Raw genomic sequence first — 24,904 nt, forward strand, 5'->3', positions numbered from 1 at the left:
TGACCCTCAACCCTACTGTACCTAATAACCTTGCTCTTATTCACATTTACTCTTAACTTTCTTCTTCCACACACTTTACCAAACTCAGTCACCAGCTTCTGCAGTTTCTCACATGAATCAGCCACCAGCCCTGTATCATCAGCGAACAACAACTGACTCACTTCCCAAGCTCTCTCATCCCCAACAGACTTCATACTTGCCCCTCTTTCCAGGACTCTTGCATATATATATATATATATATATATATATATATATATATATATATATATATATATATTTTTTTTTTTTTTTTTTTTTTATACTTTGTCGCTGTCTCCCGCGTTTGCGAGGTAGCGCAAGGAAACAGACGAAAGAAATGGCCCAACCCCCCCCCCCCCCATACACATGTACATACACACGTCCAGACACGCAAATATACATACCTACACAGCTTTCCATGGTTTACCCCAGACGCTTCACATGCCTTGCTTCAATCCACTGACAGCACGTCAACCCCTGTATACCACATGACTCCAATTCACTCTATTTCTTGCCCTCCTTTCACCCTCCTGCATGTTCAGGCCCCGATCACACAAAATCTTTTTCACTCCATCTTTCCACCTCCAATTTGGTCTCCCTCTTCTCCTCGTTCCCTCCACCTCCGACACATATATCCTCTTGGTCAATCTCTCCTCACTCATTCTCTCCATGTGCCCAAACCATTTCAAAACACCCTCTTCTGCTCTCTCGACCACGCTCTTTTTATTTCCACACATCTCTCTTACCCTTACGTTACTTACTCGATCAAACCACCTCACACCACACATTGTCCTCAAACATCTCATTTCCAGCACATCCATCCTCCTGCGCACATCTCTATCCATAGCCCACGCCTCGCAACCATACAGCATTGTTGGAACCACTATTCCCTCAAACATACCCATTTTTGCTTTCCGAGATAATGTTCTCGACTTCCACACATTTTTCAAGGCTCCCAAAATTTTCGCCCCCTCCCCCACCCTATGATCCACTTCCGCTTCCATGGTTCCATCCGCTGACAGATCCACTCCCAGATATCTAAAACACTTCACTTCCTCCAGTTTTTCTCCATTCAAACTCACCTCCCAATTGACTTGACCCTCACCCCTACTGTACCTAATAACCTTGCTCTTATTCACATTTACTCTCAACTTTCTTCTTCCACACACTTTACCAAACTCAGTCACCAGCTTCTGCAGTTTCTCACATGAATCAGCCACCAGCGCTGTATCATCAGCGAACAACAATTGACTCACTTCCCAAGCTCTCTCATCCCCAACAGACTTCATACTTGCCCCTCTTTCCAGGACTCTTGCATTTACCTCCTTTACAACCCCATCCATAAACAAATTAAACAACCATGGAGACATCACACACCCCTGCCGCAAACCTACATTCACTGAGAACCAATCACTTTCCTCTCTTCCTACACGTACACATGCCTTACATCCTCGATAAAAACTTTTCACTGCTTCTAACAACTTGCCTCCCACACCATATATTCTTAATACCTTCCACAGAGCATCTCTATCAACTCTATCATATGCCTTCTCCAGATCCATAAATGCTACATACAAATCCATTTGCTTTTCTAAGTATTTCTCACATACATTCTTCAAAGCAAACACCTGATCCACACATCCTCTACCACTTCTGAAACCGCACTGCTCTTCCCCAATCTGATGCTCTGTACATGCCTTCACCCTCTCAATCAATACCCTCCCATATAATTTACCAGGAATACTCAACAAACTTATACCTCTGTAATTTGAGCACTCACTCTTATCCCCTTTGCCTTTGTACAATGGCACTATGCACGCATTCCGCCAATCCTCAGGCACCTCACCATGAGTCATACATACATTAAATAACCTTACCAACCAGTCAACAATACAGTCACCCCCTTTCTTAATAAATTCCACTGCAATACCATCCAAACCTGCTGCCTTGCCGGCTTTCATCTTCCGCAAAGCTTTTACTACCTCTTCTCTGTTTATCAAATCATTTTCCCTAACCCTCTCACTTTGCACACCACCTCGACCAAAACACCCTATATCTGCCACTCTGTCATCAGACACATTCAACAAACCTTCAAAATACTCATTCCATCTCCTTCTCACATCACCGCTACTTGTTATCACCTCCCCACTTACGCCCTTCACTGAAGTTCCCATTTGCTCCCTTGTCTTACGCACCCTATTTACCTCCTTCCAGAACATCTTTTTATTCTCCCTAAAATTTACTGATAGTCTCTCACCCCAACTCTCATTTGCCCTTTTTTTCACCTCTTGCACCTTTCTCTTGACCTCCTGTCTCTTTCTTTTATACTTCTCCCACTCAATTGCATTTTTTCCCTGCAAAAATCGTCCAAATGCCTCTCTCTTCTCTTTCACTAATACTCTTACTTCTTCATCCCACCACTCACTACCCTTTCTAAACAGCCCACCTCCCACTCTTCTCATGCCACAAGCATCTTTTGCGCAATCCATCACTGATTCCCTAAATACATCCCATTCCTCCCCGACTCCCCTTACTTCCATTGTTCTCACCTTTTTCCATTCTGTACACAGTCTCTCCTGGTACTTCCCCACACAGGTCTCCTTCCCAAGCTCACTTACTCTCACCACCTTCTTCACCCCAACATTCACTCCTCTTTTCTGAAAACCCATACTAATCTTCACCTTAGCCTCCACAAGATAATGATCAGACATCCCTCCAGTTGCACCTCTCAGCACATTAACATCCAAAAGTCTCTCTTTCGCACGCCTGTCAATTAACACGTAATCCAATAACGCTCTCTGGCCATCTCTCCTACTTACATAAGTATACTTATGTATATCTCGCTTTTTAAACCAGGTATTCCCAATCATCAGTCCTTTTTCAGCACATAAATCTACAAGCTCTTCACCATTTCCATTTACAACACTGAACACCCCATGCATACCAATTATTCCCTCAACTGCCACATTACTCACCTTTGCATTCAAATCACCCATCACTATAACCCGGTCTCGTGCATCAAAACCGCTAACACACTCATTTAGCTGCTCCCAAAACACTTGCCTCTCATGATCTTTCTTCTCATGCCCAGGTGCATATGCACCAATAATCACCCACCTCTCTCCATCAACTTTCAATTTTACCCATATTAATCGAGAATTTACTTTCTTACATTCTATCACATACTCCCACAACTCCTGTTTCAGGAGTATTGCTACTCCTTCCCTTGCTCTTGTCCTCTCACTAACCCCTGACTTCACTCCCCAGACATTTCCAAACCACTCTTCCCCTTTACCCTTGAGCTTCGTTTCACTCAGAGCCAAAACATCCAGGTTCCTTTCCTCAAACATACTACCTATCTCTCCTTTTTTCACATCTTGGTTACATATATATATATATATATATATATATATATATATATATATATATATATATATATATATATATATATATATATATTTTATACTATTCGCCATTTCCCGCGATAGCTAGGTAGCGTTAAGAACAGAGGACTGGGCCTCTGAGGAAACATCCTCATCCAGCCCCCTTCTCTGTTCCTTCCTTTGGAAAAAAAAAAAAAAAAAAAAGAGAGTGGAGGATTTCCAGCCCCCCCGCTCCCTTCCCTTTTAGTCGCCTTCTACGACACGCAGGGAATACGTGGGAAGTATTCTTTCTCCCCTCTCTCTCTCTCTCTCTCTCTCTCTCTCTCTCTCTCTATATATATATATATATATATATATATATATATATATATATATATATATATATAATATATATATTTGATTGTGACGTGGAAAAGAGGAAATTATGGATGGTAATGAGTCCTAGGGGTTCATTCCAAAGTGTCGCGTTGTCATTCAAGAGAAAATGTATGATGGGTGTATAGATTAGTTCATTGGGCTTAAGGGTTATTAACTGCTTGGGGTTATTAAGGCTGTCGACGTCAAGTGATAACCAATACCTTTCAGTTAATCTTTAGCTTCCTCTTCAGAAATTCAAAGTGAAGACCATAAACACTTTCATTAGATATGTTACCCTTGATGGGTGTGTGTGTGTGTGTGTGTGCATAGATACGTTTTGTAAAGATGAACGTGTTGTATATGATGGTTGTTAGTGTATATAGATATTTAATGTTTGGATGAACGTGTTGTATATGATGGTTGTGAGTGTATATAGATACTTAATGTTTGGATGAACGTGCTGTATATGATGGTTGTGAGTGTATATAGATACTTTTTGTACAGATGAACGTGTTGTATGTGATGTAATCATAGACATCAAAACACGAACCATTTATATTAAGAATACTACGGCGTAACTGTGGAGTTTGTGTGAGTAGCTGAGGGTCTCTGATGGCATATGGACAACAGGGATAATATGACTAGGAAAAAAAAGTTGTCTTGTTCTTTCGTAGTTCAAGAGGCTAGCTCAAGTGTGTGATAGGAATATACGAAGATGGTGGTCTGGGTTGGTTGGTGGAGTAGATAGAGTGCTTGCCTTCAAAAGTATACACTTGAGATGTTGCTATCGTATTTGTCTTTATAGTAAGAATTGCTTCAATTCTTGCTTTCATCTGGTGGATATGGTACACACGGTAAAAAAAAAAAAGTGATTCTTCCCAAATACGTTCGATGGATTTCGAAACGGACGATTAGATTTGTGTAGTCTCATTAGGGTTGCTCAGCGTGAGACAAATCCTAGTAAATATGGTAACCCCATCTTATAGTTATTTCCAACGAAATATGAAAGTAATATAACTTTATGGTAATTTATGGGAAATGTCGCCAGCTGTAGATATGTTTAGATACCATGAAAGCAATGATGACAGTATGAGGCCAGACCTATGGGCATTTCTCAAAATCCTTTGCATTTGTTGTCATATTGTTTCACTCCAAAAGTATTAAGATACGTTTTTTACTGTTTATATACTGCTTTTCAAATCACTCGAACACATCCTCATACGCTTGGAGATAATGATTAGATGTGTATATTTATATCGGATGATGTTTACTTTATAAATCTGAGATTATAAAAAGTCTCTTTAGAAGGGAATATTGGCGATAAGAAAATAGATATATAGAAGAAACACCTGCTGGAAACAACGCAGCGATAGATTCTAACAGGAAATATTTCCTGTTTTTAATCATCATGGCAAAGAAAATGGCACACATATTCATGCTGTCACTGTTATCACCTACAATGCAGAGGTTGTGAACTACGTATCCTGGATGTCTCGGGTTGTTGTTAATCACAATCACATGATGTTATGTTACACACTCTCAGAGATGCGGGTTTATGGCATCTTAGTGTTGAAGGATTATCACTGACATAGCCGCATAACATGACGAGTATGTTTACAGAACGGAATTAATGCTAAAAGTTCTTTTTTTTTCCGCCTTTCAGAATAGACGTGTTGACTGGTTGATGTCGCCTAGAAGAGACAGGTCGCGCCGGGTGAGCCCAATCAGAATTTTGACCGGATATGCTACGCATGCGCAGAACGACTCGAATCAAACCCACTTACGGATCAGTTACGAATGGCGCCCACCGAAATGTCAGCATACAGTACTCACGTGTTTTATGATGGATTCGTCGAGAATACTCGACAGGATTGTATGTCTGCAGGCGAGAGTAGCGAGACGCAAGAAAAACAGGGTACCAATTAAGGCTGCTGGTGACGTCTGGCAAGACCATCAACCAATCAAGTGACTGCATTCATCGGGCGATTCTTGGTCTGTCTGTTGCTGGACGCAGATAATGGTCCGTCCATTGGATATTCAGTAGCACATGGTAAATATATTCTTAAGAATAGTAGTAATCATTCATATTCTATAGCACATGGTAGATATATTCGTAAGAAAAGTTAGTTTTCATTCATAATCTATAGCACATGGTAGATATATTCGTAAGAAAAGTAGTTTTCATTCATAGTCTGTAGCATATGGTAGATACATATGAATTCATAAGGACATTATTTTTCATTATATTTTTATGAAAACACCTCGTACCTAGAGCCTCCTTTATATAAGTATCTCATATGTGTCTGTTAATATGTGGAGTAATGTTTATCACTGTAGAAAGCGAAACTTGTTCTTTTTTTTTTACGAAAAACAAGAAACATTATGTTACCAGGTATCCTGTACCACTATTGTAACTATGATACAAGATATTATTTATCATTGTCGTAAACAGTGTATGATACAAGGGATCACTTATATAATGTAAGCACTTTGATACCAGGGATCAATTATCATACAGTATAAACACTATTTGATATAAGTATTACTTATATAGTGTAAACACCATATAAGGGATCACATTATATAGTGTATAAACTATTTGGTATAAGGGATCACTTACCATGCGTTTAGTAGTATAAGTTACTACTGTAGGTGTAAAGTTGATCTGTTCTTACAGCTTTCGAAGAACTGTTCACTCTTGACGTCATCAGTCTGGTTTAAAACAATTGAAGGTTGTGATCAAGTCGCCTCCAACTTTTCTCCCTTTTCCATAGTGGATAGAATCAAGGTCTCTATCCTTTTCCTGCAACTCGGCTCTCATAATTGCGTCGCCATCTTAATATGTGAGAGTAGAGGCCGTCCCACACACACACACACACACACACACACACACACACACACCTCGTGCCCACGATGATATGTTAATCGATTCATCAACATTAAAGTACCTGGGGATTAAACCCGTAATGCAAGTGACCCTTACTTACCTTCGGAACTAAGGTTTTTTCCCCTAGCTCTGCTTTTAGGTCAGAGATATTCGCCTTTATACATCCCCACAAGATTACAAGCACATATTTACCAGGTCTCAGGACCCTTCCTGTCCACGATGCGACATCCACAAGACCCTTCCTGTCCACAATGCAACATCCACAAGGCCCTTCCTGTCCACGATGCAACATCCACAAGACCCTTCCTGTCCACGATGCAACATCCACAAGACCCTTCCTGTCCACAATGCAACATCCACAAGACCCTTCCTGCCCACGATGCAACATCCACAAGACCCTTCCTGTCCACGATGCAACATCCACAAGACCCTTCCTGTCCACAATGCAACATCCACAAGACCCTTCCTGTCCACGATGCAACATCCACAAGGCCCTTCCTGCCCACGATGCAACATCCACAAGACCCTTCCTGCCCACGATGCAACATCCACAAGACCCTTCCTGTCCACGATGCAACATCCACAAGACCCTTCCTGCCCACGATGCAACATCCACAAGACCCTTCCTGTCCACAATGCAACATCCACAAGACCCTTCCTGCCCACGATGCAACATCCACAAGACCCTTCCTGTCCACAATGCAACATCCACAAGACCCTTCCTGTCCACAATGCAACATCCACAAGACCCTTCCTGTCCACGATGCAACATCCACAAGGCCCTTCCTGCCCACGATGCAACATCCACAAGACCCTTCCTGTCCACGATGCAACATCCACAAGGCCCTTCCTGCCCACGATGCAACATCCACAAGACCCTTCCTGTCCACAATGCAACATCCACAAGACCCTTCCTGCCCACGATGCAACATCCACAAGACCCTTCCTGTCCACGATGCAACATCCACAAGACCCTTCCTGCCCACGATGCAACATCCACAAGACCCTTCCTGTCCACAATGCAACATCCACAAGGCCCTTCCTGTCCACGATGCAACATCCACAAGACCCTTCCTGTCCACAATGCAACATCCACAAGACCCTTCCTGCCCACGATGCAACATCCACAAGACCCTTCCTGTCCACGATGCAACATCCACAAGACCCTTCCTGTCCACAATGCAACATCCACAAGACCCTTCCTGCCCACGATGCAACATCCACAAGGCCCTTCCTGCCCACGATGCAACATCCACAAGACTCTACCTTCCCACGATGCAACATCCACAAGACCCTTCCTGTCCACAATGCAACATCCACAAGGCCCTTCCTGTCCACGATGCAACATCCACAAGACCCTTCCTGTCCACAATGCAACATCCACAAGACCCTTCCTGCCCACGATGCAACATCCACAAGGCCCTTCCTGTCCACGATGCAACATCCACAAGACCCTTCCTGCCCACGATGCAACATCCACAAGACCCTTCCTGCCCACGATGCAACATCCACAATGTAGACTAAACACAAACTGCTGTTGTCTGATGGTCTAGCTTTCAAGAATCATGTGATCCATCGACACTATTCTAGTAGCCATTCTCTCATACAATGGCACAGGGTTCGACAGCTCGGTTCTCGCTTGTGTGTGTGTGTGTAAATTGTGTAACACTTGGATGTGCAGTCGAGTAAACGCATCACCCTGCTGACGGTGGCGCTGCAGAAGGCCTGACCTTCGGCATCCTGGACGTTATGCTCCTTGTGTCGTCTTGTCTAACAGCACTCGGTGCAAGGACATCCCCGATGTTCAGTGTCCCATAAGGTCAAGCAATCTGTGGGTCGCCTGGCGCCTCTCCACATTTCTCCCGAGAAGACAAAACGTACTGCCCTCCTTATTTTTAACCTCCCTCCTCCCCGTCAAGACCCCCCACCTTATACAACGACGTGCACCTCGTCAGTACAGGACTTTGCTCAGTCACAAGATAATGGATGGGTCGTCAAACTTTGGAGCGTCGTCCAACTCCGGAGCGTATTGCTGAATTAGAATTCTCAGTTCGTCTGATTTTCTTTTTTCCTCTCACCCTTCTCTTCCAACGGCAAAAACCTGCGGGCGCAGCCTGGTTGAGGCCAGGGTGTCAGGTAGAGGGCACCTGGTGGGCGTGTGTGGCCGAGGTTTGCGCGGCGCCTCTAACGGTTTCTGTTCCCGCTCCCGCTCTCGGACTCTCTCGATGAATTCTGGCGCGCGCGGCTGGAAGTTGTTAAATATGGGCCTTACCCGGCCTCCCCTGGCAGTGTCTGACGAGCCAGGGGCCCGGCCGCACACACCCACACTCACTCACACACACACACACACACACACACACACACACACACACACACACACACACACACACACACACACACACACAGTCTGTTCACATCACCTCGCATCGTTAAACTCAATTCTGCGTATATATATATATATATATATATATATATATATATATATATATATATATATATATATATAGATAGATAGATAGATAGATAGATACATAGATAGATACATAGATACATAGAGAAAGAGAGAGAGGAGAGAGAGATGGTGATTTCTTTCTCGAAGTATTCACCGTTGCTCAGAACTTTCCCCCTCTGATATTCACGGGTCCTCATCGTCTCCGGCTGAGCCCGCCTGTACTCACTGTCATTAGGTGGTCCTCACTGTCACTCACCGCCGACGACGTCGTCGTCAGCAGACTTGACCCTTGACCTACTAGGGTCCGTTGAGACCTGGTCAGCGTATCTGTACCGACGCACGCCATCCGCCTCTCCCTCCAAGGTCGCTCGTGGGGCTGATGCCTCTCACACTCGCTCTCACTCTCTTTCTCTCTCTCTCACTCAAGTCACTCTCACTCTCTCCCGTGGTTGGATTAAGTCCCTCTCGTAATGTGGTGTGAGGTCAGACTCGAGTCCCTCTTCTGCTGTGGTGGGAGGTCTGACCAGACCTGTCGTGCTTGTGTGGTCAAGTCGCGTTTTGACTTCGGAGGTGCTGTGAGAGAGGAGCACGTCGGTCCCTGGTCATAACTGTGGTGTGAACTTTAAAAGCTGGTTCAGAGAGTCGTCAGTCTTCCTCGGACCATCGCTACGTTGTCATCTTCGCAGCTGGTCGGCTTTTAAAGCGTTAGCTGAACAGATCGGGCGTTATATAGAGACCGAAGGACGGTCGTCGTCAGAGTTTCAAACATTCTCTCTCTCTCTCTCTCTCTCTCTCTCTCTCTCTCTCTCTCTCTCTCTCTCTCTCTCTCTCTCTCTCTCTCTCTCTCTCTCTCTCTGTATATATATATATATGTGTGTGTGTGTGTGTGTATTCTACTCTTCAGACCATAACATTACCACCCAGGATGTCATAAAAATGTTTTCAAGTGACACGTTTCAATACTCTTGGGTATTTTGGGTATTTCGTTTCCTTACTTATTCTAAAGGTATTAAGATCTGGTGATTTATGCTCAAATTAGTGTTCGAGAGACTACGTCGATCGCTGTCATAGTCACTCGCCACTTATTTTGGTTGTCAGACTTACATGAGAGAAGATATCTAATGGCTTTGATGATAGAAGCATCAGAGATTTTGCAGATTAGATTCCGATCTTATCTGTATTGAAATTAGATTAATTTGGAAATCTTTTTCAGGTATGTTATTACGTTTGTTCTCAAGAGGGATTTCGCTCCACAGTGGATCAGAATCTTCGCATGTCATAAGTCACAATGTAAGATTGGATTGCATAACATAGGTGAGGGCCTCGGGTATAAGTGACAGATAGGTCAGTGAGGTTTGAAGAATTAGAACGGAGGCCTTGGTGAAGCTCAACCCGGAGGTTGGTTTGCCATTCTCAAAAGTTCAGGTGTGATGCCGAAAGTACAGTCGCTGGGTCCCGCACTGTTTGAACCCTGTTCCTGGTATGTCTTTTGAGGATGGGAGTGTTCTCTGTTCTCGTTATTCCCTTCCATGATGGTGGTTGGTGGTGGGCCTCGTAGTTCTTTGTTCTGTAGTTGGTCCTTTTTTTTTTTTCCTTCCGAGTCTATTTGGTAGGTTTTGTTGTTGGGAAAACAGGCTGTGTTCTCTTCATGGTATGTGCAGATGTTATTGTTCCATGTTCTCTTAAAACTCATCATTAATGTCTTTGTTCACAGTAACCTGTGATGGGGGCGTCTTTCATTGTCTGATTCGGGTGGGTGTATTCTGCGTCTTCATTTAGTGGGTCGTGGTCCCTGGACACCTCCTCACGACCCGGTCGTCTTTACTGCACTTCGTCAGTAGGATCGTTAGCATCTTCTGGTAACTGATGGTCTTCCCTTCCATGGCCTGCAAATGATCACATTTGGCTGCTCATTTATCTCTTTTAAAAGTCAAAAGATATTGGCATCGATAGACGCTCTCTTCGCCCAGCTACAAGACACAGAGCAGGACACATCAAAAGAAGCTCGGGGGCAGCACAACCCCGACAGTACTCCACAGAGATCAGAAATGTTGAGCGATGGGAATGTCGGCATTATGATAATGTATGGTGAATGCGAATGGCTTGGAATGGAAAAGAGCTGGAGTTCAAGGATCGAACAAGGGAAAACAAACCTGGTATTGCCTGAGTGGTTGAGACAAAACTTACTAAAAGAGTTGAGGTCGGACTTAATCTCTTCTGTGGAATACATGATAGCAAAAAAAAAAAAGATGGACACGGAAGAGGAGAGAGGTTGGCCCTGTGGACAACACAGACAACCCATCATTTTCAGGAGCTACCGGTAGATGACTCATTCAAACTATACATCATGGGAAACGTGACGGTAAAGAAGAGCTGCACAGTGGTGGAGGGATAATTCCAGCCTATCTTTAAGATAGGAAGAGGGATGATTCCAGCCTATCTTTAAGATAGGAAGAGGGATGATTCTAGCCTGTCTTTAAGAAAGAAAACTAAGAAGTTGCCCTGCACCGCTGTCCAGTCTCTTTGACGAGTGTGGCTTGTTCAGCTGTAGAAAAGATATTTAGAAAGCGAAAGGATAACTTGCAAAGGAGAAACTCCTTAAACGAAAGACAGCAGAGACTCGTGGAAATGAGGTCGTGGCAATCCTCTTAGAATTGCACTGGAGTTTTAGACAATATTGAAGGTTGGGTGGATTGCGTGTGTATCTGGGCTGTCAGTGAGCATTTGACACTGTGCCATATATGGGGCTGGTAAAGCAACTGGATCATCAGGTAGGCAAAAGAGGAGACTTCTTCGATGGACAGAGAGCACCTAAGAGGAAGGGAACAAAGGAAGCGTGTCAGAGAAGCCTTAGAATGGGCAAGGATCACGAGTGGCGTGCTGCGGAATTCATTCTTGGGCCTCTGCTCTTCTTTATCCACGTAAGTGACCTATATATGTTTGCGTATTGTAGCAAAGTCACGAGGGAAGTAAAAGACAAGGGGGATTGCATCATCCTACAAGGGAACCTAGACAAAGTCCATAGTTCGTCTGATACGTGATGAAATTTATCCACAGTAAATACAAAGCAACAGAGGATAGGGTGCAGTGAAAGGCCTCAGTACGAGTATTACCTGGCCAGAAACCAGCTTCAGGAATTTATGTGTGAGAGGGGAATGTACCCAGCCTCATACCTGAGCCCCACCTTGCGGAAGACTGTACAGGAGACAGACTGTCTGCTGACGGATAGTAGAATTACAGTCACGTAAATGGAAGACGATATAATCAACAGACTCTTTGTAGTGTGCGCTAGGCCAGCACGAGACTATATTCCTCAGCTCTTCCACCACCGCACAGAAGGATTACAAGAGACTAACAGATAAGGTCTCGAAAAGTACAGCCCGGGTAGCTACAGTGAGCGGTTAGCTGTCATAAATTTGTCCACCGTGAGTGTGAAAAGAGCAAGGGTTAAGTTCATCACAACTTTTTTTTTAAGTTTGTAAACCAGTGTGATGACGTCAGGAGCCAACAGTTCTTTGAAAGACGCAAAGTCACTCGAGCCAAGGATGTTTTCCTGAAGGAGGGAAAGGTACGGGGTGACGGGTCTTGATTCCTCTACTCCGCCCATACACCGTCGCCAGAGGCGCGCAACGCTGGTCTTGTCACACTGCAGGTCTGATAGACTGGTCTCTCTCTCTCTCTCTCTCTCTCTCTCTCTCTCTCTCTCTCTCTCTCTCCGTCCATACGTCCCTGAACTCTGATTTTTCAGGCGCTGTCAATTCCCCTTCTTCGCCATATTTATCGATAAGTTCTCTTTCTTTCACACAGACATATAAACCTCAGACATGCTGTTCGTGAACTGACTGTAGTACACAGTGGTATACGATCTTCGACGTTCACTCTCGCTAGCGAATTCCACGACAGCAAAACACCGTGAACAGCTTTTTATCAGCGTACATATGTATATATGATTAAAGGACGCTCTTAAATATCACCTGGCCTGATTTCTAATCCTGTCTACATCTCCCTGCTTCCACGAACAGGCATGTGACACAGGGTACGTCTACATCTCTTGTCATACGACAAGGGCGAGTAGGAAAGTGAACTTATACCTGAGAAGTTAGTAAAACTTTTGAAGGAAGTTCTTATTTCTTGTTGTGATTTGGTGAAATAGCCCATTCTTTATTTCGATTTAATCTGCTCATTTATTACGTCTTGATTCATGTACTTACTGGATTTCGTCCAATGATTTACGATTCATTATTGTATATATTCATATTCTTTTTATTTGTTCACTTGTTTTACCTTAATTGAGTTTTTGCTCAGAGGTTCTTTTGTTTGATATGATTTCCTGGTGATGCAAATGTTATTACAGCAAAATCACATCCCATGAATCTTAATCTTAAACACATTTGATCTGTTAGAGGAACCGAGCAACGTGAACCAGTGTGTTGTGTCGTAACATCAATACGAAAACAAAAACAAGAAAACTACATCACTGTTTGCTGTTCTTCGTGTGGAGAAAATTTTTCAGAGATCTGCTAACATAAGTTAGACGAGTATCAGGATAAGATTACAGGGGGACACCAAACAGTAACAGACCACTAGGTTCACCCTCTGAGGCTGTGTGTGATAATGGAAGATATTAGGAAGGCACAGGAGAGCGCGGGTAAAATTTCTCCCAACTGTCTTCTTTCCAGAGGATTGCAGATTTGAAAGTCCTTCTCGGACGACCGACCTTTCTAAGGAGACGAGAAGCATGATGCTTTCTCTATCATAGTAATTTATTCAACCAATTCAGAAGTTATTATTATTGAGGGAGCTTATAAGCTTGATGTTGTGAGAGAAATTAATGCGTCGTTCTTCACCAGATTTCGACATTACATTATTCGACGCAGTTCTGAATCAAACCACACACTCGCACACACGCCTTGTGGAACGTTCCGGGACCAATACTTTTCTTGTTTATGCCCTTGACTTTGCCGAAAGGATTGCGACTCTTACCTGCATATGTTTGCTGATGATGCCGTGGTCATAAGGGAGGGGGTAAAGAGCGAAGAGAGTTGCCTCCATCTACGAAGGAACCGAAACAAGTTCCCGAATTGGTCGAGTACATGTTGACGATATTCAGCCCAGGTAAATACAGGGTAATGAGGCTGGGGTTCAGTGAAAGAATGCCTCAGTATGATCATCATAAAACAGGAAGGAAGCTGCACGAAACTACGTGTTTGAGAGGGACTTAGGAGTCGACATTGTCTCCTCAGCCTGTTACCAGAGAGCAGTAAAGGAGAAGATCTCTGCTGGGAAAGATCAGAAGAGCACTCGGTTGTATGGGTATGGAAGTATCCAAAATTCAGATTTGGTCGTACACTAGGGCCAAGCCTAGAATGTTCCTCAGGTGTGGTCACCGTGCCTGAAGAAGCACTAAGAACTAGTAGAGAAGGCCCCACATACGGGGCAACAAAGATGATACTAGAATTAGGAGAGCTGAGTCACTAGGGAAAGGCTAGAGGTCTTAGATTTGGCCACGGTAGAAGAACGAAGCACACACACACACAAACACACACACACACAAGCTTTGCTGTAAAATGGAGTTACTTTCAGCCCTAATTTATCGAGATTTTTTTTCCTTAAGTTGATTATTTATCAACAGTATAGCAATTTTACGATGGAGATCCACTTAAGGTTTGGACAACCTTTTTTTTTCTACCCTGAATTTTGAACCTACGTTCTTCGAGTCTCGTCAATTTCTTGATATGGGTTTTGGAATGCCTCAGAAAATCTCAAAAGCTTCTCTAGTTTCTCTGAGATGTGTTTATGATGGTCACAGACGAAGAGACAAGTGGTGGATGTGTTCCCAGACCTGACCCCTTAATGGGTCTTGTTATCATCCTCGTCGCCCGTACCGTCATGACTAGCTGTCTGTTGACCTACTATTCCTGTCGACTTTCAGATGTCTTTTTATTGTACACTTGTGGCCATGTTAGGAGACGCGCGTCCACAGCGAAGACCCAAGAAGACATGCCAAGGGTAAGAGAGGAGGCACAAGACACGGTCCGCTCTCTCTTTTAAATCATGACCGTGAACGGCTATGAGTAACAGGAGACAACGGAAAACTGTCCACTTTCTAACAAGTGAGGTGGTGCCAGCGAGGTTACATTTCCAGGAATTTTCTTGAGCAACGGTGGGCAGTATTTCTCCCTATCATCGTATGACCTATAGGTGCTATAAGGTACACTACCTATAAGTGAATCCCAAGGTTCAGGTTACGCATTGGGTTATGAAGATGACGACACCTCAGAATTCCATCGTCTGATTCCAGACAGGACACACAACGCAGTAGAAGTTGTTGCCATTTGGCTTGGGTTGTCTGGGAAACCCTCCCTGCCTGAGGGGTTGGAGTGGAGCAATAGATCGAAGGGAGATGGAGTGTTTTTATGTAACCTCTTCAAGGGTTCGAACCTTCAAGGATCTTTGAGGATTGAACACCCTTGTACGGATTCCAACTTTGATTCATCATTCTCTTACAGTTACACTTTTCGACTTATTTCCCTTATTAGCTCATAGGGAGACTGAATATATATGTACTTTGTATGTATATATTTTGTCTTTTGTTTTGAAAGGGGCCTCTATACGTCCTTTACAGTGAAAACAATATTCGCAGTAACCTCTCGGTGGCGAATTTTTTTCCAAAAATATTTATTTAACCGAGAAGAGGGATAAGCCAGGCGTGGGTGGCTCAGTGAATTATGATAAGAACCGATATGGATGAGTTTGTGTATGTTTGTGTTTGTTTCTCTGTGTATGTTTGTTGATGGATATATTTGATCCGGTTGAATTCCGTCAAACGAATCGATCCAACTTTGTGTTTGTGTTTTTGTTTGTTTGTTTTTTGGCGGGCCTTTTGTGGGTTTTTGTGGTTCTCGTCGCCTTTTACTTCCCACGTCATCGCTGCGTCATCATCTTCAACACATATTCACGCAGGAACCCACACCTTCAGGTAATCCATTCACGTAGATCGAAATTGGGGCGAAATACTTTTTTCCTGCCACAGGATCGTTAATACATGCAATAATGATTGGTCAATCAAGAGTGCTTGAAAGTAGTGCTATGGATGCGTTTAAGAAGAGACTTGATAGATACTTCGCTGAAAGCCTAAGACTTGTATCAGTCACGTCTCCTTAATTACACTTGACACTTTGCTGGTAATTGTCCTTGAATCGTCTGTATACTTTCAAACTTTCCCCACTCTGTTCTGTGAGTTTCTGATGTCTTCCACTATGGCAACCAGCTTCGAGAAGACCCCACTGGTCTGTGGCTGTCTTGACTTCCTTTGTAATGGTATCTTTTTTCCAGAACGTTACACACCACGCTCGTGAGTGAATGAGACCATTCTGTAGTTCAGCGCCTGGTACCATTCTCGTTTCTGAATAGATCGTTGTGACGTTTGAATAGATCGTTGTGACGTTTGAATAGATCGTTGTGACGTTTGAATAGATCGTTGTGCGTATGAATAGGTCGTTGTGACGTTTGAATAGACAGTTGTGACGTTTGAATAGATCGTTGTGACGTTTGAATAGATCGTTGTGACGTTTGAATAGATCGTTGTGACGTTTGAATAGATCGTTGTGACGTTTGAATAGATCGTTGTGACGTTTGAATGGATCGTTGTGACGTTTGAATAGATCGTTGTGACGTTTGAATAGATCGTTGTGACGTTTGGATAGATCGTTGTGACGTTTGAATAGATCGTTGTGACGTTTGAATGGATCGTTATGACGTTTGAATAGGTCGTTGTGACGTTTGAATAGGTCGTTGTGACGTTTGAATAGACCGTTGTGACGTTTGAATAGATCGTTGTGACGTTTGAATAGATCGTTGTGACGTTTGAATAGATCGTTGTGACGTTTGAATAGATCGTTGTGACGTTTGAATAGATCGTTGTGACGTTTGGATAGATCGTTGTGACGTTTGAATAGATCGTTGTGACGATTGAATAGATCGTTGTGACGTTTGAATAGATCGTTGTTACGTTGAATAGATCGTTGTGACGTTTGAATAGATCGCTGTGAGGATTGAATAGATCGTTGTGACGTTTGAATAGATCGTTGTGACGTTTGAATAGATCGTTGTGACGTTTGAATAGATCGTTGTGACGTTTGCCTCTTTTCCCCTCCATACCCTTGGCGCTCGACCCTTTTACTTGAGTTACGTCTTGAACACGACGTCAGGAGACTGACTTATCTAACGCACCTTGTTTGGATTAGGGCCTTTGGGTGTTCTTATTTATGTCCTCCTTTTTCTCTTAAAGATATCTTAATGCTTTGTGATAATGATGACCCCCAAAGCCAGCTTGGTTTTTACGTAAAAGGCTCCCGGTGTTACTCTTGACCTATTTCCAAAAGGCTTCTTGTAGCCCAAGGCAGAGTTTGTGTGGGAGTAACGGGTGTTTAACAACGATGGAAAATGTCTTTTCTTTGAGGACCTGCTGGCTGAGTGGTAGCGCACCCGACTCCCACCCTCATAGTGGCGGTTCGAGTTTGGCCGTTTCGCTACACACGCACACACACACACACATTCGCCGTCGTTGTGAAACCGGACCAGCATTTCATATGGACTCAGAATGCGACCAAAAAAAAAAAAAAAATCCTTTTGCCCTTTTTTTTTTTAATGGTCGCCACACGGGCGAGGCTGGGAGGTGTTTTTGGCCTGTCGTGTATCGCCGTCGGCTGGCAGTCGATGAATTTGTTAAGGTTGAAAGAGTATGGGAACCTTGTGAACGAGGGCTGAATGTATATATATATATATATATATATATATATATATATATATATATATATATATATATATATATATATATTCCTATGAGTCCACGGTGAAAATAAAACATGATAAGTTCCCAAGTGCACTTTCGTGTAATAATCACATCATCGTCTCCACTGTTCATTCTCAAATTCGAGCAACGATCCGCTTCTCTGGGATTTACAAGGAGTCAGGAAATATCTGGAATGTCTGGGGGATAAGGAGGGTAGAATACCACCCACGGATCTCCTGCACCTTGCGCAAGACGACCAAGGGAGGTAGTGGCGGAGGGGGCCATGGCTGGAAGTTACCCCATCCTGTATTATAGTACTTCCCAATATAAGAAAGGGAAGGGAAGGACCAATGCGAATGCCCAGTTTCTACCGAGGCGGGAAAGGCGAGCACATTAGCCTATTAGATAAAAATATTCGAATTCTTAAAAGGCTGTTTATAGTCTTAATATTTGATATTTCACGTTTGAAAAGAACAGTGACACGATACATCAACAGGAAATGTATAAGAAGAGGTGATCAGCAAGCAAATGCCTCCTGGACTTCTCTGAGAAAGTGAGCACGACTTTAAGCATAATATATGACAGAGTGGATTCTCTGCCTCTGGATCGTCAGAGAGAATTGGACACAGGAAGCTGGTAAAGAAGCTGGATCTTCGGCCAGGATTAAGTAGGAGACTCCTTCGAAGGATGGAAACCAACTTGGTGGATGGGAAGAAAGGACGCACGTCAGAGGAACCTTCTCGACTTAAACCTTGACCTCTAAAGGGTCGGGTCAAAGACGAGGTCCTCGTATTCGAAGGTCGTGCTCCAGGGGTTAATCCTTCGGAGGAAATTCAAGGTCCTTCACGCCAGCCACCCACCCACCCACCTTACTGGCTCCCGTCGCCTCATCCGCACCCAACTTCTTCACTGCATTTATTGTCTCTTAAGAATTTCTTTTTCATTAGCCGGTATTGTAGGATTGCAGGAGACCTTTTGCCTGCCTTGGCATCTGAGGGGGGTGGGGGTGTCATGCTACAGTGCTGCCATCTTCAGGCCGGGAAATGTAAGACAACACAAGGACACAGTCCCCCAACTGGAAGATAAGTCCGACCCTGAATCAAAATTACTGTAATAGTAACAGTGGTGATAACACAAATCATCATGTTATTGTTATCATTATATGAAGATAAGGGGATGAGGTTTCAGAGGATAAGTGACCCAGACAGAAAGGTAAGTGTACGTAAAGGCTTTCTAACGTGACCAGTTGGACCCATGTCTTTGTGTCTTATGTCTTCCGTCTTTCCTATTTACATGGGTAGAGTCGAGGGCTTTTATAATTGAAAACACTGGGGTCTCCAGCTTCTACCCCTGCAGGAGAGCAGAGGCCAGGGACGTTCGTTCACAAGGAGGGTAGACTTGATACAGTCGAACGATATGAAATGTCTGCATAATGCTTCCAGTGACTGATTGAGTCTTCTCAACAACCAGGATTAATGCAAACATTGGTTGGAGAATCGTTCGGAATTTTCTTATGATGTGATCCGCTACTACCAGCATTATTATAAACGTCGGTGGGATGGCATAATTAGAAAATGCTACCCACGCTGGAAAATCAACTGTGAAAACCATGTGTTTTGTTATGAGCACAAAACGGTGTCGTGGAACGCTTTGATAAGCTTTCATAAGCTTCGTTGTCCAGCTTCCTGTGTGACCCAGCTGCTCCTACGTGGCCGGTGAAGCTTTCAGACGATTGGTCAAATCACAGGTGGCTGGGCGTCTGTTATCTCTCCTTTCCAGAGCCGGCGTGGAGTAGAGACCATCGAAGTGTTCTCTTGAGACACGACCCCCCGAAGTCTCACGGGATTGGTTTTCCAGGGTCGTTTGTGAGCATCGTTGAAAGAAACCCAAAAGAGGTGGTACCCTTTCTCAAGGAGGGGGGACATATCCTCAGGGTGTTCTGTCACGCGATGGAGACGATTGTGAGGTGGTTTACCTCCTTATACGTACACCTTGAACACGACCGTTTAGCTTGGCTCTTAAGGGTGCAGTCAAAGCGCAAGCCATCGTGCCCCCTAAGGGTCGTACCGTCGTTCTCAAAGAATCCTGCCATCGTGCTTAGGGGGCCGCTCCATCAATATATTCAAAGACCTGCCCGTCGTGCTCTAGGGTCGTACCGCCTTGCTCAAGGATCGTACCGTCGTGCTCAGTGAGTGATCTAGGGGTCGTACCGTCGTGCTCAGTGAGTGATCTAGGGGTCGTACCGTCGTGCTCAGTGAGTGATCTAGGGGTCGTACCGTCTTCCTTCGTGGGTGATGCCCAACCTCGCCTTATCTATGAGCGGAACGACCACCAGGAACGACCCATGAGCATGAGGTCCGTGGACGAACGACCCAGTGTGCTCTCCCATGACCTTACTCCAAACACCAACCCTTCCAGTGCTGCACGGTGGCGACCTCGATTGACCTAGTCGTCTTAAGCGGAGCGAAACATGACCCCCCCCCCCTTCCCCCTGGGTCGTGGGAGTGTACAGGATCATCCCCCCCCCCCTTATTTTCCTGCTTTAAATCTTTTTTTTTTCTTTTTTTTTTTGCGATAGGCAGTAAACTGCCTCTGGAATTTATCGGTTTCCGAGTTTGGACACATATCTCTCTCTCTCTCTCTCTCTCTCTCTCTCTCTCTCTCTCTCTCTCTCTCTCTCTCTCTCTCTCTCTCTCTCTCTCTTCTCTTCTCTTCCCCCCCCCCAAGATTGTCTAAACATCTTCAGGACGACCAAAAAAAAAGAAAAAAAAAGAAAAGGCCGTCTGGGTCCTTGCACTCAGTCAGATAACAGAGTCTGTTATCTTACATCGGGAGATTACGTGACCTTACCATGCTGACCTTGACCTTTTCCCCCCCGGCCTCGGCCCCCCCCCGTCTTCGGAAGGTCAGTCATTCAGGCCATGCATGACGTAACGCACCCAGGTCCTTGACCTTACCAAAGGTCCCACACTCACTCTGGAGTTCAAGGACTGAGTCTGAATTTCCTCAGAGGTGGCGGGAAAAAGATGTTTGGTAGTCAATTTAGTTTCTCCATAATGTAACACTGAAGTAAAAAGACAATTCAGTTTCTCCATAACGTAACACTGAAGTAAAAAGACAATTCAGTTTCTCCATAACGTAACACTGGAGTAAAAACAAAAGACACATGTAGGTATTGATAAAGGCAAATTTACACTAACGAAAACACGAAATGATTTAACATATATATATGTGTATGTTTGTGGGTTGATTTAGTTTCATTTTCGTTCTATTCATATTACTGTCTAAGACAGAGCAGAAAAGGGGACTGATATGATTTCCTGACACTCCACCCTTGGTATCTGACAGGATAGTTCCGGGTCGTGGAGGAAGGATTCCAGTGCCCTATGTCGATGACCAGATATCCATGTGGACGGGAAAGTCGCCGTGAGGAGGAAGGGGGATCCAAGCCCAGAGACGTGGAAGTCAAACCTCTTGTGTAAGTAGATGTGTTTGAGGTATCCCACCTTGGCCCTGTAGATGCAGTTGTCATCACACAGGGAGCTGTTATCACACACACATGGGTTCTCATCGTCTTGGTAGTTGTTACTATACAGATGAGTCTCGGTGTACTGATAGATCGTATCATACAGATGGTATCATACAGATAGCTGTCATCATACAGATGGTATCATACAGATAGCTGTCATCATACAGATGGTGTCATACAGATAGCTGTCATCATGCAGATGGTATCATAAAAATAGTTGTCATCATAGAGATAACTGATGAGTAGCTTTCATAGTATGTCATTATATATATATATATTGGAAAGGATCACAATTTTGCGTGTGATCAAGATATTCCTATGAGTCCACGGGGAAAATGAAACACGATAAGTTCCCAAGTGCACTTTCGTGTAATAATCACATCATCAGGGGAGACACAAGAGAGAAATATAACCTTCGTCTCTTCGATGTATATCAACTGACTTATGTTTCTCTCTTGTGTCTCCCCTGATGTGATTATTACACGAAAGTGCACTTGAGAACTTATCGTGTTTCATTTTTCCCGTGAACTCATAGGACTCGTTTTGTTTTTGTTTTTTTTCAAAAGAAGGAACAGAGAAGGGGTCCAGGTGAGGATATTCCCTCAAAGGCCCAGTCCTCTGTTCTTAACGCTACCTCGCTAACGTGGGAAATGGCGAATAGCATGAAAAAAAAAAATATATATATATATATATATATATATATATATATATATATATATATATATATATATATATATATATATATATGCTCATACACATCTCTTATTAACTTCCAGATTTTCACCATCATCAGTCACTGCCTGACTTCCTCAAGAACATGCTTCCTGTAAGAGCTTTTAAGTGCCACTTTCCTCGCACTTACTGCAGATTATCTCAATTACTGCAGGCATTGTTTGGAGGGCATGTCATGGTCGCTTTCCATACCACCTCCGTTTGACGTAAGTCATGCTATGTCTTCACCTTCGAAGGGTATTGGACAAGCTTCTATTTTAGTTTAGTAGTAGTAGTAGTAGTAGTGGTAGTCTGTCTGCAGATGATTAAAGTGTTCTGGTGGCAGACGAGAGAGAGAGAGAGAGAGAGAGAGAGAGAGAGAGAGAGAGAGAGAGAGAGAGGGAGAGGGAGAGAGAGATGGGGGAGGAGGGAGAGGGAGAGAGAGAGAGACGAACTCCAGAAGCTGGTGACAGAGTTTGGAAGAGTGTGTGTGTGTACAAGGAGAAAGTTGACTGTAAATGTGATCATTGGAAAAGTAATGGGGTGCGACAGCAGAGGAGGTGGTGGTGAGAGAGGAACGTCAGATTGTAAGTTTGAGTAGGGAGAACCTGGAGGAAGTGGAGTGGTTTAGGTATCTGGGAGTGGACGTGACAGCTGATGAAACCATTAGGGGATGAAGTGAGTCATAGGGTAGAAAAAGGGGGGCAAAGGTCCTGGATATTTTTAAGGAGTGTGTGGAAGGAGTGGTCAGTGTCTGTTAGGGCGAAGATGAGTATGTTTGAAGGCAAGGCAGTGCCGGCAGTGTTTGTATGGATGTGTCTTGGTTCTTAGATGCTTCAGAAAGGAAGACGGTGGGGCGTGCTTGAGACGAAATGCCTTAATATGACGGGTGGTGTGAGGCGGGTTGATCGTGTAAGGAGTGACAGTGTAGGAGAGACGGTATGGTAGGAAGCGCAATCAGAGTCAGAAGACAGACATGGGAGTGTACTGCAATGGTTCATTCGTGGAGAGGGGATGAGTGAAGAAAGAATGACCCAATATCTGTGGCAGAAGCGAAGGGAGCAAAGAGGAGGAGGAGGAGACCGAGAAGGAGATTGGAGAATGGAGTAAATGGGGCTCTGGGGTATCGGGTCCTGAACACACTCGGACAAAAGGCATGCATGGGATTAAATGAACTGGATCAGTGTAGGTATATGAGGGTTAACGTGCTGGCATTGGGCTGAGCTAGGGCATATGAAGTGGTTGCCTGTGGGGCTTGTCTGTGGATGGGAGACTCTGGTTGTGCTCCGATATGTATAAGACGGTCAGAGATTAGATGTGAGCAAATGAGGCCATTCATCATTTGTTCCTGGCGCCAGCACGGCAAAAGCAAGTAGATATGATATTTTCGTTATTTTTAGTGGTAGTATTTGTAGTAGAAGTAGTGGTAGTGGTAGTTATTGTTATCATTATTATTGTCATTGATCATCTGTATAAAGCACGAAAAAATCTCTATATATCTCTCTCGACTTTTGACTTAAGAGCCACCCAAAACTTAGGGCAACAGAGTTCAGGGAATCGTACCCTCAGCTCATGTCACGCTCTGTAGCCTTCGCCTTGCGCGTGTGGGCATTCCACCTCAGGAGATGTGCACGCTCGTGCTGTCCGAGTTTCATAAAGACTTCCTACAGCCCCGATTAAAGTTAACTCACTCCAACATAACCAATCAAGTCACATACGGTCAGACCTTGAATTGAGTGTATGTCTTGCCTTCAGCAATATGTACAGAGTCTGAGTGTGTTATGTTACCTGAATAGTTAGGTTCCGAACCCTTGACACGTATACGTAAACCCTCACGTGACACTCATTAGGTTAAATCTATGTACACTTCCTGTATACTCATCTATAAACCCGCATACACTTCCTCATTACACACACACATAGCATTGCGTCCCATTCCCCCTCAACACACACTCGCTTCCTACAGGTACTCACACTTCTTATAAGGCACTCGCACTTCCTACAAGGCTCTAACACTACCTACAGCTACTCGCACTTCCTGCAAGGATGTAACACTTCATGCGTCTATAAGTCTTTCGCGTTAAACAGCCGAGATTTCGACCTTCCATAATGTAAAGTCTACTACAAGTCATAGTGAGCCATCTCTGCCTCTCTCTCTCTGTCTCTCTCTCTCTCTCTCTCTCTCTCTCTCTCTCTCTCTCTCTCTCCCCCCTTGGCCTTCACCCACTCGTAGAGAGTCGCCGGCCCACAATCGGGTGATCTACATCTCGCTCGCAAGCCAGTGGCGGCTGTAGAGCTAGCTCGCCCTGCCGTCTGTGTCTGCCACAACCCACTCACCTTCAAGCGAGTCTGGCGGACGCAAGCAACGCCGCCTTAGCCGTGCTTGCACTCTCCCCACAAAGGCCACTTGCATCCTCTGCTGTTGCTTGCCGGCACCCTACCTCTCCATGGGGGTCTGGCATACCCCCCCCCCCCCCCCTTCTCCACCTCTGCTTGAAGAGAATCCAACACGCCTCTGCTTTGAAGATCATCTGCTGTCCTCCTGCTTTGAAGATCGTCTGCTGTCCTCCTGCTTTGAAGATCGTCTGTTGTCCTCCTGCTTGAAGATCATCTGCTGTGCCCCTTTCTGGAAGACTGCTGGCTGTGTTTCTGCTTGATCATCTGCTGTTCCCCCTGCTTGAAGATCATCTGCTGTGCCCCTGCTTGAACATTACTGGCTCTGCTCCTGCTTGAGGATCAGCTGGTGTCTCCCTACGTGGTGATGAACACCCCC

At 44.3% G+C, this 24,904-nt stretch overlaps 1 protein-coding gene across 3 annotated transcripts in view; it reads left to right on the plus strand.

Moving 5' to 3' along the window:
• Nucleotides 1-24,904, plus strand: part of LOC139763300 (uncharacterized) — a 46,472-nt gene that overhangs the window by 6,168 nt on the left and 15,400 nt on the right. For all 3 annotated transcript variants that reach the window (XM_071689303.1, XM_071689314.1, XM_071689292.1), the window contains exons 3-5: nt 5,422-5,808; nt 21,240-21,369; nt 22,197-22,358. In XM_071689303.1, the coding sequence (XP_071545404.1) occupies nt 22,323-22,358 (36 nt within the window). In that variant the 5' untranslated portion in view covers nt 5,422-5,808; nt 21,240-21,369; nt 22,197-22,322. The remainder of the gene's footprint in view (nt 1-5,421; nt 5,809-21,239; nt 21,370-22,196; nt 22,359-24,904) is intronic.

This window comes from Panulirus ornatus, chromosome 3 (genome assembly GCF_036320965.1).
Source record: "Panulirus ornatus isolate Po-2019 chromosome 3, ASM3632096v1, whole genome shotgun sequence".
In the NCBI taxonomy this organism is placed as follows: Eukaryota; Metazoa; Arthropoda; class Malacostraca; order Decapoda; family Palinuridae; genus Panulirus; species Panulirus ornatus.